Source organism: Platichthys flesus, chromosome 3 (assembly GCF_949316205.1).
Source record: "Platichthys flesus chromosome 3, fPlaFle2.1, whole genome shotgun sequence".
In the NCBI taxonomy this organism is placed as follows: Eukaryota; Metazoa; Chordata; class Actinopteri; order Pleuronectiformes; family Pleuronectidae; genus Platichthys; species Platichthys flesus.
In genome coordinates this window covers 27288065-27308294 of record NC_084947.1, presented here as the reverse complement: position 1 = coordinate 27308294, position 20230 = coordinate 27288065, and the positions used below count along the sequence as shown (strand labels likewise).

The 20230-nt window shown below is 43.8% G+C and overlaps 1 protein-coding gene across 1 annotated transcript in view; it reads left to right on the top strand.

The window, feature by feature from the left end:
* Positions 1 to 20230, top strand: part of nr6a1a (nuclear receptor subfamily 6, group A, member 1a) — an 86915-nt gene that overhangs the window by 8698 nt on the left and 57987 nt on the right. Inside the window, exon 2 of the mRNA XM_062384923.1 lies at positions 10648 to 10695. Within this exon, the coding sequence (XP_062240907.1) occupies positions 10648 to 10695 (48 nt within the window). The remainder of the gene's footprint in view (positions 1 to 10647; positions 10696 to 20230) is intronic.

The following is a 20230-nucleotide window of genomic DNA, read 5'->3' as shown; positions in this document are numbered from 1 at the left end:
TAGGTTATTCGTAGCCATTCACACCCTCTGGAAATAACATTTAGCTTATACATTAATATACATTATCTCAAGGCACATTACATAGATCATAGAGGAACCTCAACCAGGAAGAGTTCTCTAGCCATCGTGTTCCACATCATGTTCCACAGTAGAGCTGGGGGCCAAGCTAATACCATCCAAGGTGACTGTTAGGGTTAGGGTTTTTCTGTGGTTTTTAGTGCCAATTACAATGACTTCTGTTTTGTCCGAGTTTAGAAGTAAAAGCTTATGGGCCATCCATGCCTTAAAGGGATAATTCACTGAAAAATGTAAATTCCCTCATCATCTAATCACGACAATGCCGATGGAGGGGTGGCTGAGGTTTTTGAGTCCACAGAACCCTTTAGGAGTCTCAGGAGTAGACAGTGTTGCAGCCAAGGTGACCCCTTCTTCAGAAGTAATAAAACAACAGCCCTCCATTCTGCTCGCCTGGTGTCATCCAACTGTCCGGAAGCCTCAAAATTCATATTCGAATAGCTTTAGAATATGAATGTTCGCCATTCAATTGTTGCCATTGAGCTTATCTCCTCTGATTTAACTTTCTTCTTATTTAGCGGGGTGACAGTGTCAATGTCTCCATGTCTCCACTCCATACTTAGTTATAAACCCATCTGCTCCTTTACGGTTGTCTGAGGCTCCTGTCATGCTTGGGTGACTCTTCTGCAGGTGTGTGTGTGTGTGTGGGGTGGGTGGGGGGGGGGGGGGGGGGGCTGGGGGGGTGCCCAAGGGGTAAAGCAGCCCTCTCTGCTGTGACCTCTCAGCCAGCACAGGATTCATTCTGTCCTGCTGCAGAATGAAAACAATGATCTATCTGTGGTTACTGCTTCCTATCATCCATCTTACTGGTGGGAGGGGTGACTGATTGATTGATTGAGCAGAAAGCGGACATTACACAACCCACAACTGTATTGTTCAAGTGTAATCTCTCAAACCTTTCTTGTGTGTATATTTTCTGTGCTCTGACAAAGAGAGTGGTTTGTGCCAATGTGTGGTCACAGTTAGTTGATATCCAGCACTTTGATACCTTGATCAACAGATTTTCATTGATGAGGACAAAGCTTCTGCAGGTCTGTCCAGCCATGGTGCTCAGTATGAAATATTTTGGTTAGGAACCCTCATTCATTTAAATCTTATCCACCAATCAACCATTATTGATTTAGCAAAAATTCAAGAAAGAAAAGGAAAGGCAACAAATGTTAACTTTTCAGAAGCTGCAACAAGTGAATATTTGCAATATTAGACTTATAGCAATTCTACAAATTGCCGCCTATTGATAGTTATTAATCAGTTATTATTGTTAGTAATTATTCATCTTAATTCGGTTCGGCTTTTTTTGGTGACCACATGGCCTCTTTCTCTTGCGTATTGTTTTGTTAGACCAGGTCCTCACAGTGTGACGTTAAAGACGGTGCCTATGTGGGTTGCAGTGCTGAGATAAGAGTGGGGCTGGCCCATATTCGGTCAGGCTAGCAGGTAGGGGCCAGCTTACTCAGATAACAAGCTGGTGTTGCCCTCCACTGGCCATGCGGAACCCTGGCCATCTGGGACAGAGGAGCAGTGGCAGTGATGGACTGATATATGGGCCGCTTTAATGCTGGGGAGGGATTCTTGGGGAGGTCTTATGGCATCAAAGGGTGGGTGACTTGGTGTACATTCAATATCTGCTGTTTAAGCCTCTACATCGTGGCCTTGTGCACAAATCGGTTCAGCCATATGGTGCTTTCTGATAGAAATGTTGTGTCTGCTGTACTGCAATATGCATTGAATTATCAAGTGAAGTTGTGTAAAGAGGGCAACGACAGCTGAACTTAGGTGTATTTTAACCAAGCTCTGGTAGAAAATTATTTGTTGTATTTGTCTATAAAGAAAAGTGACAGTATATAGTTAATGGCAAGGAATCATTCTGATTCTAGCTGTGGAGCATTTACAACGGCCATGTAAACATCCCATCCCAAACAGGCACGTTTAGAACAGGCACTGCACTAGTAATAATGATATTAATAGAAAAAATTGTGTCAGTTTGTCAGACAAAATAAGTAGTTTGATGATGCCTCCTAGTCCGATTTCCACAGTTTGTTGACAGTTCGACGAAAACAGTATCACCAGATATATTGCTAATGAAATAAATCAATGGTTAGTTTGCTTGGCTCTCTCCATGGCATCGCACATTGAAAGATACCAAATTCACAGCATGTTTTGTCTGACCATCTGTCCAAAACTCTTCCTTCAGAAAAAAAAGAACACCCTCACTTTTGATAAACTTGAACAACTATGTTGTCACATTTGCTTGAAAGGTGATGGTCAATCAATCGACAACAAAGCGGCCATTTTTTTATCAATATCCTGATTAATTAACTGAATTTTATCGCAACTATTCATTTGACTAGTGTTTGAGCAGTGATATAGGTAGCAGGAACTGCAAGCCAGCTTTGTGTTTCTCTGTCTTCTGCTGCTGCTGCCTGTTTCCACAGCCAGTGAGACGGAGCTATGCTTAAGAGTTCATGCTTTAATTAGTGGTTAAATTACCACAGTAAATGCCTGCTAACACTTCTTCTGCCATCTCGATCTCAGGATGCTGATGTCAGTCTGACAACAGCGACCTGTGTTAAATGCCACACTGAGCACGCATGTCTCCATCCATATGGAGGGGGAAGAGGGGACAAGAGGCTGTATGTTATTTTGATGGGGAGCTGATAGCAGCGGAGGTTGCGAAGGTTTTAAAGGTGAAAGGTTAAAGATGCAGCCTTTCTTTGTCAACACACAATGGGCCACAGCAGAGGAGGCTCCGGCAGTATTGGCTGCTGCTAAAAGCCTCCCCAGCCTCGAGCTATAATGGTCAATAAGCTGTCATGAGGATTAGCAACAGAGACCACACACTAGAGAGCCCCATTCTTCTCTGACGCATGTCCAGTGTCAGCGAACACTACAGCCTTGAGTACAGACTGAAGCAAGGATTAATCCTGAACCCAGACATGCTACTATTAAGACTGGACCAGAAAGCAGGAGCAGAAAAGTGGAAGATGATGTGTGGGAGGACTGATTTACCAATATCCTGACAGCTTTTCTGTGTACAGTATTGTTAAAAAGATGATTATGGCAGAATAATTATACTTTTCCCCCCAAACCATACTGTTGTGTTTTGGGATTTTATAATGAAATACGTTTATATTATCATCCCTGCACAACAGGAGCTCTGACTTTCCGAGGCTTGAAACTTTTCATACATCACATTGGATGACATATTTGCCTTTTATTTTAGCTAATAAAGTTGTATGGGCAGAGTGGTTTCGGTCTCTTTTATATTTTCCATTCAACCCACATATCTGACAAAAATAGATGCAGACATGTTGCTCACTGAGTTGAACTAAGTTTATATTATAAGTTTTAAGGCTTTACCTATAAAAAGGCAACACAAAAATAACAATAGTCTGTCTTGCCTCTGGGGGTATCTAACCCATAGACTGTATTCATAGGTATGGTATTATTTGCACAGTGTGAGGTTTGTTTCTACATCCACAAAAGTTAAAAAGAGGTGATGGTTTCTGGTGCCTACAGTGTTGAAAAATCGAAAATATAAATTCAACAGGATAATCCAATCACCACACTCTCACTAGTGCAAGGTCTTTGGTAGTGACTCGTCCCACTGTTGACTGTTCAGGTGCTATTTATGGACAAGTCTCAAAAGGGCATTGCTTCTTATTGTTCTAAAATGCCATTTTGGTTGGCTATGTGACCTGGCATGGCCCTCTCTGGTTCAGACTGAAAAATGTCAACAGCTGCTGGATGGATTGCCATTAAATGTTCAGACATTCATGATTACCCGAAGATAGTATAAATCAGACTTAAATGATCTAAACATTATTGTTTCCTTTAGAACAGTCATTGGGTCTAAAATATTAAATCATTCAAATACTCATAAATAGCCCTTGACATTCACTCAGCTATTTTGTTTTCAGCTAATTAGCTAAGCTAAGATGGTGAATATGGTAAATATTATACTTGTTATACATGCATCCTATATAGACATAGATGTAGCTCTGGAGCTACCGCTGCTCAAATGTAACTCTGGTATTCACGGTATTGGAGGAAGACAGTAAAACCACAGCTCTCTGCTGCATGGCTATATGCGTTGTTTTTTTAACTAGGTGAATAGATCTGTTCAAAACCTGTGCCATGTTTGAAACTGGTGAACAATAATGTGAAGCAAATGGGGTTAAAACATTTTCAGTGAAGATGTACAGTAAGAAAATTAATGCAATGAAAATAATTGTCAGCTAGCTATAAATGCTTTTGACCTCTACATCAGAGATGCAGTGGAAGACGATGAGAGACATGATTCCTTATTATTTTACAATAAATCTCATTTGAAAGCTGTGACATATCTCAGAGTGTCAGTATCGTTAAGGTGGTGGGTGCTCACAGACACAATGCCTGGCTGCGTGTTTGTGTGTTGTACGTCAATATAAATGTGTGTCTGCACAGGGGAGGGTGAGGCACGTGTGAGCTAGAACAGAGTTTGTGTGTGTTGGTGTATGCTCCAGGGAGAACATATGCCGGTGTTGACTCCGGGCGGGAGAGGAGGTGGGGGGTGGGGTGAAAGGGGGGGGGGGGGGGGGCATCTGGCGTGTGTCGGGTCAGGGGTCTGCAGCTGTTGATAGCAGGGTGATACACTGACACAGATAGGGGGATCTAACGCAATGATAGCCCCCACTCTGTACCCGTCTGGATGTGAGTGATGGAGATCGCCGGGCACCGTGTAAGTGAGAAGTGGACGCTGTGTCTCCAGACGGCGGCCACACAGATGGCCAAGCTGCTGATGGAGATGAGATCGTGAAAAAAGTGGGTATAAAATAAAGCTCAGGCAGCAAAAGGGTAATCAATCTGAAGCAAACAGATTGCTCTGGGGTAATGGTTAGATGGTATGATGTATAAGGCTCGGTGTGGTTTGCCACTCTTGTCTAAGGTGCAGTTTGACTGATCCTGTTTGTACAGTACAGTTAATTAACATAATATGGATTGCCTCTCCTGGAACCGTCACCTTATCGTGGTGGAGAGGTTTGCGTGTCCCTGTGAACCTGAGGGCTGTGTTGTCTGGAGCCTTGTGCTCCTGGTAGGGTCTCTCATGGCAGAGTGGTCTCAGGTGAGGGGCCAGACTAAGAATGGTTCAAAAACCCTCAATGAATATCGATACAAGAGGAGGTGGGACCCAGCCCGGAGGAAGCCCGGGGCCCCCGTCTGGAGCTAGGCCCAGACGGAGGGCTCGATGGCGAGCGTCTGGTGGCCGGGTTTGCCACGGAGCCCGGTCGGGCATAGCCCGAACAAACTACGTGGCACCCCCCCTCTCTTCATCTCATGGGCCCACAACCTGTGGGAAGACCCGTTGGGGTCGGGTGCGCAGCCACATGGGTGGCAGCGAAGGTCAGGGGTCTCGACGGACCAGACCTGGGCGGCAGAAGCTGGCTCTGGGGACGTGGAACGTCACCTCGCTGTGGGGAAAGGAACCGGAACTTGTGAGGGAGGTGGAGCGCTATCAGTTAGATCTGGTGGGGCTTACCTCCACGCACAGTCTCAGCTCTGGTACCGTACTCCTGGATAAGGGTTGCACTTTATTCTTCTCCGGAGTTGCCAAGGGCGTGAGGCGCCGGGCGGGTGTGGGGATACTCATAAATCCCCGGCTGAGCGCCGCGGTGTTGGAGTTTACCTCGGTAGACGAGAGGGTCGCCTCCCTGCGCCTAAGGGTTGTAGGGGGGAAAACTCTGACTGTTGTTTGTGCGTATGCACCAAACAGCAGTTCAGAGTACTCGGCCTTCTTGGAGACCCTGAATGGAGTCCTGTATGGGGCTCCAGTAGGGGACTCCGTACTTCTGCTGGGTGACTTCAACGCCCATGTGGGCAACGATGGAGACACCTGGAGAGGCGTGGTGGGGAGGAACGGCCTCCCTGATCTGAACCCGAGTGGTCGTTTGTTATTGGACTTCTGTGCTAGCCATGGATTATCCATAACAAACACCATGTTCGAACATAAGGGTGCTCATAAGTGTACCTTATACCAGAGTACCCTAGGCCGAAGATCAATGATCGATTTTGTGATCGTGTCATCTGATCTGAGGCCGCATGTTTTGGACACTCGGGTAAAGAGAGGGGCGGAACTGTCAACCGACCACCATCTGGTTGTGAGTTGGATCAGGGAGTGGGGGAAATTTCCGGATAGACGTGGTAAGCCCAAACGAGTAGTGCGGGTGAACTGGGAACGCCTGGAGGAGGCCCCCGTCCTAGGTATCTTTAACTCACACCTCCGGCAGAGTTTTTCTGGCATTCCTGTGGAGGTTGGGGGCATTGAGCCGGAGTGGGCGGTGTTCAAAGCCTCCATTGCTGAAGCTGCGGCGGCTAGCTGTGGCCTCAGGGTCTTAGGCTCCTCAAGGGGCGGTAACCCTCGGACACCGTGGTGGACACCGGTGGTCAGGGAAGCCGTCCGATTGAAGAAGGAGGCCTTCCGGGATATGATATCCTGGAGGACTCCTGACTCGGTTGTAGGGTACCGACAGGCCCGAAGGGCTGCAGCTGCTGCCGTGTCGGAGGCTAAGCAGCGGGTGTGGGAGAAGTTCGGAGAGGCCATGGAGAAGGACTTTCGGTCGGCACCAAAGTGTTTCTGGAAGACTATCCGGCACCTCAGGAGGGGGAAACGGGGAACCATCCAAGCTGTGTACAGTAAGGATGGGACTCTGTTGACCTCAACTGAGGAGGTTGTCGGACGTTGGAAGGAACACTTTGAGGAACTCCTGAATCCGAATAACACTCCCTCTATGTTGGAGGAAGAGCTCGAGGTTGATGGTGTTTCATCGTCAATTTCCCTGGTGGAGGTCACTGAGGTGGTCAAACATCTCCGCAGTGGCAAGGCCCCAGGGATTGATGCGATCCGGCCAGAAATGCTAAAGGCTCTGGGTGTTGAGGGGCTGTCATGGTTGACACGCCTATTCAACATCGCGTGGGAGTCGGGTACAGTGCCAAAGGAGTGGCAAACCGGGGTGGTGGTTCCCCTGTTCAAAAAGGGGGACCAGAGAGTGTGTGCCAATTACCGGGGCATCACACTTCTCAGCCTCCCTGGTAAAGTCTACTCCAAGGTGCTGGAAAGGAGGGTTCGGCCGATCGTCGAACCTCAGATTGAAGAGGAACAATGCGGTTTTCGCCCCGGACGTGGAACTACGGACCAGCTCTTCACTCTCGCAAGGATCCTGGAGGGGGCCTGGGAGTATGCCCATCCGGTCTACATGTGTTTTGTGGATCTGGAGAAGGCGTATGACCGGGTCCCCCGGGAGAAACTGTGGGAGGTGCTGCGGGAGTATGGGGTAAGGGGGTCTATCCTCAGGGCCATCCAATCCCTGTACTCCCAAAGCGAGAGCTGTGTTCGCGTCCTCGGCAGCCAGTCAGTTTCGTTCTCAGTGGATGCTGGTCTCCGCCAGGGCTGCGCCTTGTCACCAATCCTGTTTGTGATATACATGGACAGGATATCGAGGCGTAGTCGTGGTGGGGAGGGGTTGCAGTTCGGTGGTCTGAGGATCTCGTCACTGCTTTTTGCAGATGACGTGGTCCTCATTGGATCATCGGCCTGTGACCTTCAGCACTCACTGGATCGGCTGGCGGCCGAGTGTGAAGCGGCTGGGATGAGGATCAGCACCGCTAAATCTGAGGCCATGACTCTTAGCAGGAAACCGATGGATTGTTTACTCCGGGTAGAAAATGAGTCCTTAGCCCAAGTGAAGGAGTTCAAGTACCTTGGGGTCTTGTTCGCGAGTGAGGGTACTATGGAGCGTGAGATTGGCCGGAGAATCGGAGCAGCGGGGGCGGTATTGCGTTCGCTTTACCGCACCGTTGTAACGAAAAGAGAGCTGAGCCGCAAGGCAAAGCTCTCAATCTACCGGTCGATCTTCGTTCCTATCCTCACCTATGGTCATGAGGGCTGGGTGATGACCGAAAGGACGAGATCACGGGTACAAGCGGCCGAGATGAGTTTTCTCAGAAGGGTGGCTGGCGTCTCCCTTAGGGATAGGGTGAGAAGCTCAGCCATCCGTGAGGAACTCGGATTAGAGCCGCTGCTCCTTTACTTAGAAAGGAGTCAGCTGAGGTGGTTCGGGCATCTGGTAAGGATGCCCACTGGGCGCCTTCCTTGGGAGGTGTTTCAGGCACGTCCAGTGGGGAGGAGACCTCGGGGAAGACCCAGGACTAGGTGGAGAGATTATATCTCAACACTGGCCTGGGAACGCCTCGGGATCCCCCCGTCAGAGTTGGTCAATGTGGCCTGGGAAAGGGAAGTCTGGGGCCCCCTGCTTGAGCTGCTCCCCCCGCGACCCGACCCCGGATAAGCGGATGAAAATGAGATGATGAGGAGGATTGTCTATCCAGCAGCCTGTTTGATGCGCCCATTGTTTTTTGTTAGTTGCTCTTTCATTTCTCCTAATTCTGTCTTCTTTTCCTACGTGTGTTGCAATTGTAATGAGGTCTAGAGCAGAGGTCTTCTACAGGGGGTCCGCCACCCCAAGGGGGTCCGCGGAGGTACTGCAGGGGGGTCGCGAAATGTTTGGTTGATTAGACATTTTTTTTTTCCATTTTTTATATATATTTTTTTTTTTCTAACCAATTTTGTTCCACAAATTGAAATGCCTTTAAATACACATTAACATGCATCCAACATATTGAGAGGCTGATTTGACCCTCTGCCTGACAACCTCCATTCGTCCAAGGTTAGATAAGTTGTGTGCTACCCATCAGGGCCTGACATCTCACTAATGTGGGAGTATGTGTGCTATCCACAGATTGCTTGAGGATTCACTGTCTCTTCTGCATGTCTTTTCAGTGTTGTAGCTCAGTGTTGTATGCAAGAATGTATGTTTATAAATGGCAGTGGCATGGCCACCCTGTACCTTGCACATGTTTAAATTAAAAACATGACTAAATGAAACCGTGTTATATTTGAATAGCTTAGTATTGAATGCACAATAACAGGGTAGCTATGTTTATATATGGCACTAGGCCCAGTTTAATATAAAACACAATTTTATACAATATATATAGTAGGGGGTCCCTGCCCCATCTCTCCATCAATTTGGGGCCCTCTGCCTGAAAAACGTTGAAGACCCCTGGTTTAGAGGACAGATGGATGCAGACGAAACTGTCATGGGCTCAAAATGGTTTAAAATAATAAGCAATCTTTTGAATCCGTCATTTAAAGGAACACTTCCGCCCTAGATTTGAAAGTCTGAACAAATTTAAAGAAGATTCATGAGGTATCATTGGCAAAGAAAGATCATTTTAAAACCACTCATGTTTCTATGCCAGATATAAAGCTACAGGATCATTAGCACGCACCATCCGGTAGATTTGAAAGTCTGAATGAATTTAAGGAAGATCCAGAGGGGATCAGTGACAAAGAAAAGTAATTTAGATCATCCAGAGCATCATCCGGAGAACAGGACACAATCTGTGTCCCTCTCCCCTACTATCGGTTTGTCTATTATGGTAAAAACCCTGCACAAACAACAGTGGAGGTGCACCGTGTATTTTGGAAACACACTCTTTGTGCTGTTTCCTCAGCAGAACTTCATTCATAATACAATCTCCCCCTGACGTTGTGCTCTAATCTCTCTGTTTGAGTTCACATTTAAAAGTATAACTATCAGATATAATAGATATGCCTGGTCCAAGTTGTGAGCCTTGAATATTGACTATAGAAGTCAGAGTGGCAGGTTTAACATTTGGCTGCAGCTGACAGATTTAAAATGCTCTCCTTGTGTCCACATGTTTAACACAGAGGGGATACATGTATACAATTATATTACTCTTGAACCTGTAATTGACAAGGATCTTACATGTTACTGTTATAATCGTAAATACTGCAATAGTAAATGGCAGTAATCGGTTCATTATGAAAATATTTTGCTACAGTTTATGTAAAATTAATATTTGAAATGTAGTTTTTAATATGATATGATCATAAACAATATCAGCCTAATTTATTGTGTCTACTTTGTACAGTAAAACATTGTTTGATTTAGTCAAGTGCGTGACTCAGTAGTGACTTCTGTCAAACATTGCATTGTTACTTATAACACCATACTGCCCCTTTTTAATGAATGGAGGTGAGAGAATGCTATGATTTCTCCTTCAATCTTCTGTTCATTATAGAATGTCAGTGAACAGCCCAAAAGGTTGAAGCTGCAACTAAGGATTGATTTCATAGTTAAATCATCTGCCAATGACATTGTGACTTTAAGACCATCTCAATTTTACAGAGTCGTGTTATGTGTCCAAAATATAAACAAGGTCCTCACGGAATATTCAATATTTACTTTACTTAAATATTATGAGATGAAAAAGCAGCAGTTTTTTTTATCAATTTCAACAATGTCCGGGTTTTACTTAAAAATGTACCTCACCAAAGCAGTTAATAAACTATTTGTGTGATTAATCATGTTTATATTTAATAAGGATGGATTTGCTCTGTGTCATATTTTTATTATTAAATTAAATCTTAATACCAGCGGAAGTATCTGCATCTCTAGCTCTCTGTACAAATCATCTAAAACAGCTTAATCTTTGTGCCTTTTTCTTCAGGCTTTTACACTGACCATCCGATGGAGTCTGAACAGAATGACAGCATGGGTGAGTTCACAAAAAAGCTCTATCTGTCTGTCTGTCTGTCTGTCTGTCTGTCTGTCTGTCTGTCTGTCTCTGTCTAAAACAATTTCCATTCCAATCCTCAAGAGGGGAGTATAAACTCAGTAATAAGGGAGCAGCTCTGTCAATGTGCAGCCGTCCCTTGTTCCTCAGCTTCATCAGGGAGAGATAGTGTGAAATTTCACCAGCAGGTTTAAATGATGTGTTTAAAAACAGCTAAAGATTGCATGATTTTCTTTTTCTGGCTTTAGAAAAAATCAATGTCTGTCTTGGTCTGTGTATAAACAGTACATGCTGGTGGAGAGGTCAGCGGCCTTTTTCCCCAGATCCAAGTCCACCATTTTAATGGCTTCATCAGAAGAGTCCCTCCATTGCGGGTGAAAGGCAAAGTTAAAATGTATGATGTCAGAAATGTGTGTCTTCTGGCACAGAGGAAGCTGGGAGCAAAGGGCCAGGGGTGATGCAATGGTCCAATGTTAAGGTCCAGGTTCAAGCGAAGTTCACTTGGGACTCCCCTGGCTGCTATTGCAGCGCCAGGTGGCACCATGAAGGGGTCAGAGGTTGGACACAGTTCAGAAACTGTTGACCTCTCTGTTACTCTGCTGACCTGATTGTGTGCAGCTCTGCTCCTTCCTAGGCTTTGTCATCACTCTCTGTGAGAGGAGAAAGAAGTAGTGTGTGTGTGGGGGGGGGGGGGGAAGTGGAAAGATGCCTGAGAGGAACTACTAAACCTGCGAAAGTAGTGAATGGCTGGCATTGTTTTATGTTGCAGGAGAAGGCGCGGATTTATGAGGCTGAGTCTGATTGGGTTGTAAACTTGATAGAGGTAGACTTATGGCTGTGGCCACGCTCTCTCTCTCTCTCCCTCTGTCTCCCTCTCTCTCTTCCTGGCTCTCTCCCTCTCTCTCTGATGGCCCTACTTTGCTCCCAGGATGCCTCGGTGCATGCATTGGGCAAGGTTGATTCAGGGGTCAAGGGGGCTGAGCCAGGGCTCTGCAGGCTGGTAAATGTTTTGACAGGGGTGGGAAATCTGAGACCCCCATTCAGTGTCTGAAAAAAACGGGTCAGGGGCCAAATAGCTGAGTTAGCAACAGCTGTTTTCAACACTAACCCTGTCTATTCAGATATCTCAAATGAGGAGAGTTTGCTTCTCTTTCTTGGCCCTTCTTCCAAATCTTTCTCCGGAATCTTGCAGCATGCATCAACATCTTCATGGCCATCTTCATCCTGCAGATGGCCTTTTTTATTGGAGATTGATTTGTGGTTCGCTGGGTTGTAAACCATTAAGAGTGTGGTATCCACGGCAAAGAGGTAGCTCTTTGGGGTGGTGGTAGAATGCAGGAGTTCATAAAGGCTGGAGCTGTAACTCCTAATCAGTCACACATCCTCCTGGATAAATAATTGATCATTTCAAAGCCTCATCCTTTGTATTAATGTATGTTATATAATCCAAATGCTGAATGATTGAAGCAAGTTCTGTGAAATCTATCCTTCATGTTAAGATCTGTTTCTATAACCTATGAAGGCACATGTCCCTTGCCTGTATGTCTCACACAGCTGACCAATCGCTGCGGAGTGGGTCATCAGTGGGGTTATCACACTACCTCTGTTCTATGGTTAATCATTACCAGCTGGGGACAAGACTATATCTATTAAACTTTGCCTCTGAGGGGCTTGTCTCGCTTCAATCCAAAGAACTTTAATCATTATCTCTTGGGAAGTGGACAAAGTAGGAAAATGAAAATATATTAAATAATAAAGAATTTGTGCACATGAACAAAATGTATACGATGCCTGACTGGGTTTTTAACATGGATTGTGTTATCGACAATCCACTATGTTCTGGAAAATTATTTAATTTCACTGGTCGTTTATCTGTAAAGAAACCTACCTTGTAAATCCGCCCATGCAGCGAAGCCTCCTGCAGCACTACATGTTCCAGGCCTTAAGGGGGCAGTAGAACCATAACAGCCCTCCATGTGATGTATGCTCCCACATGCCACCTGGACCCAGTGAACTCAACACCCATATGGAACTACTTGGCTGGAGCCCACCACATGCCTTTCCTTTGTCCTCACATAACTGGGCTAACTTCATATGCCTCTGTCCAAAAGTCATTCAAGATCACCACGTTTTAATTTTCCTATGTGCTACGCAGCAGAGCAGTGAAACACTACACGTCGCTTCATATCCCAGTCTGTGTTCTTTAGTAGTGTTCTCCCTCCATTTTAAGTGGATTTCACTAAGGTCCTAAGGGCTGTGTTTGACTCAAATGAATGTATAGATAAGCGGATAAAGACTGAAAGGCCAGTTATTGCCTTTTTTTCTTTTACTTGATTTTCCTTTTCCTCTCCCATGGGTGTTCCAGCCTTTTGCACTCCGAACATGGCGTGAGTGCCACTGAGTGTCTGGGAGCTGCCACTGCCGCTGCTGGCCGCTGTGCTTTCTTGTTATTTTAGCCTTTCATAATTCATGTTTAGCCAAGATTTGATTCACCGTCCCTTCTTTCTCGCTGGATGCAACTTGCGTTGGCTTTAGACTTGGGGTCAGCCTGCAGAGTTTTCCAGGTCAGGGAGAAGTGGGTCATGCTGTTCCCATTGTCAGTTCCTATAACTTCACAGTGTGTGAATACAAAGCCAAACTCCACAGGGATAAATAAGCAAACTTATGTGTGGCCCTGATATATGAAGAAAATAGAATCCATTATCCGCATACAGTCCTTGTAAGCTGCAGCGAACCAATGTGCTGACTTTTGATTCAGTCCTTCACTTATTCATTCGTAGATGAATCCCTCTTTAAAAGTCAGCATTGTATAGCAATATGTAGACTCTGTTTTATTGAATTGTTAATATGTCATCATATATTCGTAGAAAATACTTAAAGCAGTTAATTTAAATATAGATAAATGTAAACGTAATTGTGTGTATATGTGTATATATATATATATATATATATATATATACACACATACACAAGTGTGTGTGTGTGTATATTAAATATACTTGGTTTCCTTTTTATTAAGATATTTATCTGTTAAATGGTCTTTATTTATATAACGCTTATATAACCCTCTTGTTTAAGGATTACCCTTTCCAGCTCCGAACCACAACCGCCAAACAGACAAGAAGTGACCCAGGCTGTTACACCTTGTCCCCTCAGACACTTTCCCACTGTAAATATAAGGTTTGGGGTCTGCTCCGGCTGGAAAACTTCCATGTGTTTGAAATTTCCCAGCATGTTAACATAACCTTAGAGGGCAATTACTGCAAGATTAGTTCCATATGTCTAGATCTCCTCCAATTTCACACTGAAATGGGGTTATGAGGCTTATTAACTTTCCAAGTATTGCGGGCACAGATTGTTTGACTTTAGAAAAATATATATATTTGTGTGAGTTGATTTGAACTGCTGCTGAGTTTGGTGTGTTTCTCAGTTTCACCTCTCATTTTAGTTACAGTACACTTAGGTGACTGTCCTATAATTATAAAGTCTTATGTTCAACCTCCACAGCAGCCTGTCTATCTTTAACGTGTCCTTGACAAGCAGCTTCTCGGAACAAAGCCCACAGACTTTTCCAGTTTGCTGTGAAGCAGAAAGCTTACAACATTAACAAACATGAACTGAAAACCATTTTGAGTCATGGAAGCGGTCATACGTTATCAGAGAATATCGGGGAAAGTCATGCAATGTAACATCTGGGTCATGGTGGGAATTCTGCTGCATAGGCGACATGCTGAACCCCCTACCTGCCGGGTTAAGATAAGATTGTCAAATAATGTGAGGTCCAGTTTGTATAACAGCGAGGCTCAATCTTTAGTGGCTGTACCAGATCTGTATAGACACCTTGGTCTTTTGAATTACAGATCTAAAACGTCAAGAAATAATCTGTGACAGCCCAAAGAAATGTCTAAAATATGCAAATAATTACTTTGAATACATTTGTTGATTTATAAAGACATTTAGATCCCTACTTCACAAGATAATGTAATGGATGCTATAAATAAAATTTCTTCATGTGTCACTTCCATATTCACATTAGCATGATTTTTCCATTCTATTTTCAATCTTAAAAGAAAATGTCAGGCTCAGCTGGTATACTGAATGATTCTGTTTGCAAAATAAGCTTTGATTGTATAAGGTACTTAATAACTAAGGTATTATATCAGCACCAGTATTCAAAAATGTTCATAAATTCCCGACTTTATCTATTACTGCTGCTGTGACTTAGTTTGTTTCCATTCACATCCTTGTAGTTTAAAAATCAATGTGTTGTGGCATGAATCATGGCTGACTGGGTAATTCATCCCAGAGAACGTCATGTCTGCTCGTTGGTCAAACTTACTGTATGGTATTGCTGTGTGGTAATAATGTTGCAGATGTCAATGTGCACTGAGTGCAGGGCAAGCACAGCTGATAGCACAACTTTTATTAGAAATGAAAACAGATGTTTTCATTGTGCTATTCAGACACATATTAAAGCAGTAACATGCGTCAGGGAACAGTTTGATGTAACATGTACTTGTTATGTGTAGTAAATAATTTAAGGCATGTGGAGATAATGGTGATCCTTGAACAAAACCCAAAAATCGGTGGGTTCAACCAAATTACAAATATTAATTTCATTAATGTAATATTAACTCACTTATCACTAGGGTCATTCCGTCATGCAGGTCACTTTATCCTTTGATTCATTTACACTTTGAAATATCAAATGGAGATTTTTGCCTCCACCCAAATACAAAATAGTTTTTTTATTATAATAACATTTTGCTTTGGTGATGCCCACAGAAGTAAGAAATCAATTTTTTTTACCACTTGTACTTTATACCACAGACCTCACTGTACATTTTCCATCAGAAGTACAGTGAAGAAATAAACCTTATAAAATCTGATGCCAGAGCATTCCTTGGATTATCAGGGAGATGCCATTTCTGAAATAAGATGTTGTTTGATATTTGAAACCAAATGTTTTAGCATGTATGAAATTACTTTCATCTCCTTTCAATATGAGCAGGCTGATACGATTATTTCAGAACGTGCCGTGTATTCAGATACACTGGTAAGTGAGGAAATATGTTTTTCTTACATTATGGGTGAACAAATTCATTGAAATGTACCACTTGGAACTGTATATGTGACAACAATCTGAACTTTAATGCGAAGATTTTTGTACAGTAGCATAGGAACAATGCAAATAGTTAACTAATCAGTCGTAAGCATGCAAAGCTTTGGTTATCCTTCATTTCTTACATTACAATTAAAATGTTGTATCAGGCCTTTTCACAACAGTTGGTGTTGTTGGTCCCTGGGGCTGGTCGCGTACTGAGGTGTTTGAACCGCAGTCTGCATTCATTGATCAGTGAGTTATTCTTATGTAAACCCACCGACAGCAATGAATGTTTATTGCAGCCTTGAGAGTGAACGCCTCCTGCGTCACAGCTGATCTGGTGCCTAATGAAATGTGTCCAAGAGATTAAAACAAACTGGAAGGCCCATGTTTGATATATACTCCATGAATATGAGCATAACTGTAATGTTTCATGGTGTTTAGTTTCCATATAGTTGTGTCTGTTTTTGGATACCTCAGGGTACATTTAACGGTCGATGGTTTTGTTTAGAGTTAAAACTCACCGACAGCGTTGAATGTTCACTGTGGGCACCAGGAACTTGAATCTGGTTGTTTGTGAAAATCAACACATGCAACATGAGTACATAACTTAAGTGTTCAACTTTGTTTGACCCACACAAGTATAAAATCACAGAAACACTCCATTTCAATGTATTTAAAATGTCTGCTATTCAAAAATAAACAGTTTTTTTGGGTCATCCTGCTGTGAGGGCATACCTGTCCCTTACAGCAATTAATGACTTTGCAATGCTAATCATCACCAAGAAAACAAGCTAGATATAGCTGAATGCTGCAAGTATCAAAGTCTTTTGTGTGTGTGTGTGTGTGTGTGTGTGTGTGTGTGTGTTTTGTTTTGTTTCTCTTGGCCAGTGTTGAGCATTTCCATGTCAAGACATATTGCCACCCATGTCGACATGGAGGTTCAAATGACGTTGATGAGAAGAAGTGGCTGTGAAGAAAGATTGTGAGACGGTGATGCAACGGTGCGGCTTTCCTTAAATAGCCTTGCAGACGTGCTGAATGCCATGATCAATGTCATTATTCTCACCTTATGCAGATGTACTAAAAAAACTCTCATCTGTCTCTGCCGAGGCTGCGCTCCTCTCATCTTCAGCCAGCAGCAAGAAGAGGAACAAAAATAATGGGGGAAAAAAATCTGAAATGGCAGGAATAAAAGGACAGAAGACAATGTCAGTCTGGCTCATGGAAAGATGCGAATTGGTGCAAGTGTGATCAGAGAGTGCCGCTGTGCCCCTCAGCTTAAACTAGTGCACTGCAGTGTTCAGCTAGTTAGTGATTACTGTTCCCTTTACCCTGCTCTGAACCTCAGCTTCTGCTCTGGGAGTACGCCTTCCTGTGTTCGCTTCTTTGAGGTTGGAAAATCATGCAGTCATGTTTTATTAATGTGCTCTCTGTCTGTCTGTCTGTCTGTCCTTTTCTGTCTTCCTCTCCCCTGTCTTTCAGAAGAGATTTAGAACACTCAATTTTTCTTTGTTCTGCATCCTCTCTTCAGATAGAATTTTGGTATGTTATAAAGGTTGGGGTTTTGATTTGAAGAGGTACTGGAACCTGTTAGGGAAGGTATTGAATATCAGTAGAGAGATTAGTTGCAGTTTTGTGGGATTCGTGTTGTGTCAAGACATAGAATCAGAGAACTGGATCTATAGACTCTCTTGTTGGTATTTACACACTGTAGGCTCTTAGAAAGAAGCCACTACCTGCTTTCTGCAAAATGCAGGATCACTTTTGGAAGAGGGCACTGTTGTCCTTCTCCTGCATTGACACAGTTTTTTACCAGTCATTATTACCGCAAATCAACATTAAAAAATTCTACAATATCAACTTTTTTTTAAATCAGTGTCGTTGTTCCCATAAAGTGATTACCTACCACCTTGAATTAAACAATTATTTGCCCTAAAAATGACTTTTTATCTTGAATTCAAACTGCCTTGATGCCTCAGTGGCCAAAATGTGTCCCACATTTTTCAATTTCTCTCTGTGTTTCTACTCAGATGGGATGGGAAGCAATAGTTTTTTTAGTTCCTCTGGCTCGGGCTTCAGTGGCTTCCCTCCTTGGCTGAATGCCTGAGAAACACAGGGGCTTTTTTCATTCTCAAATATCTCTCCCTCTCCCTCTCCCTCTCCCTCCCCCTGCCATTTCCATCCAACTTGACTTCCGCTCTCCCTGCACTTCGTAGAACTTTTGGGAAATGTGTGTTGACACATGCTGACTTATTCATCAGTTTGAGGTATGGCCACACTCTGCATCAGGGTCCTTGATAATACCGCTGTTAGCATGGTCCCAAGAAACATTTGCATAACGGAAAACCATGCAAAAGTGTAGTGTGTAAAAATAGCTGGATGAGCATGACAGCCTGACAAGGCCAGAGTGAAGAGTACAACAGTGTGACTGAACCAGTGTGAACCCGGCGTCGTCAGCACATTCCAGGGGTTGGACAATGAGAAGCACACAGTGTACTCTTCGTCAGATTGCCTGCATAGCTGGCTGGTTTTTAGCCAGGGCTCCATTCTGCCAGAAACAAGGCCACTGCAACAGAGATACACAAATCTGAAAAATGAAAAAACTAAATTTCTTAAAACCTGTCTATTGTGCTAGTTATGATACGATAGCTGGATTGTAGAAGGCATTCAGCTGGTTTATTTTGTGTAAAGGTGAACTTTAGGTCAGTGATTTGATTAGACATGACCAAAACGTTGATCCCCTCGTACAGAGTTATCAATGGTGCTCTGATTTATCCGTTGTCAGGGATTAAGCTCTGCAGAAGTTGTAGGAATGCTGCCTGAAATATGAAGAATTGGATCATGTGGGAATCTATTCTCAGACAAGAACCCTAGGGGAATGGAGCCTGCACACCAGCAACAAGAACTCAGAGTTGCAAATACTGTTTCTCTCTGTAAGAGGGTTTCGACAACTTGATTTGGCTTCTGGTAAAATCTAAAATAAAAACCTTGGCCAGGAACTGAAAATGTTGAGCCAGGAACTGAGCTGCTATTTTCTGGATTGGAAGGTAAATGTACCCTGCCATCTTAAAAAATAAAAGAAGACCTTCACACTTATCCGTTATCAGTTATCCTATAAAACGACCTACTATTTAAAGTCACAGGCAAACATCGTTCATTTCACAGAATCCAGTAGGCTGTGACAAGACAGGCACAGGGTGTCAAAATGTGATTAGGAAAACCCGAACATGCTTTATATCTGTCCCATTCCTCTGACACTACAGATATTTTGCTCACATACCAACACTCACATTAACCTGACACTCCTAGCATAGCTCAGATGCTTGTTCAAGAATACTCAGGCTGGGAGACTGCCAGCATATGCGCTCATACACTTTCCCCGTCTCGTCATGTCTCTTTACAATTATTATTACACAATCAGCTGGTACTGCTAATGGAACTGCACAGGAAAATTTAATCGCTCAAATCGCTTGTGGTGTACGTGATCCTCTTTTTGGGCAAACTCAATCAAATTCAACAAATATGGCTTAATTGCTATGCCAGTCATAAAATAGGCTTTAAGTCAGATTGGACATTTTATTATCTGCTCGAATTGAGAAGTTTGTGATGAGATTTAGCATGCCGCTGGTTCGTAAAATATAGTATTTAGCTGTGCTACTGTTGTCTTTGTTGCCACATAATTAAAGAGTGTGGACTGGGATGTAACATAATTCATATAATGTCAGCAGAAAGGCTGGCCCTGCTCCAACATAAGGACTCCTTCAGACGGAAGGCCAAGCCTTTTCAGAAACACCCTGCCTCCACGTGCCATGGATCAACTGCCAAGGCTCCAGGGGTTTCATTTGCAGCCTTAACTGTGGTTGAGCCAGCACCCAGCAATGCTGCCAACTCCTCTCTCAGCATTAGGATATGTCTCTCACTTGATAGTGACATATTGTTTTCTCTAACATACAACCCTCCCCGCTTATGACTTACCTTTTCCCTTCATTTTCTCCTCAGATCCTCCTTGTAGCACCTTTTCAGTGCTGATAGATGTGCCTGTCTTTCTGCCCTTTTTTCTCTCTCTGTTGTGCACCTTTGAACCTGCGTTGATGCAGTTGATCACATCATGTCAGTCTGGCTCTATTTGACATATCCACTACTGCAGCATGCCTAAGAGAACTGCACTGTAAGGCACACTTCTCCCTCTTCCCTGAAGCTTCGTCGGCTCATTTCAGTCATGAGCACTGAGACTGATGAATATGTATCCTGGGCTCTTTTCGCAGCAGTTTTGAGGATCTCTAACAAAGGGGGATGAGAGAGCCCTTTGTGGCTGTCTTCTAGATTTAACCGTGACATTTCTCTGGAGCCTGCTGCCACTTTTTTATCTTCAAAAGGCTTCATCCCTAGGTCAGACTCACAGCCCCATTT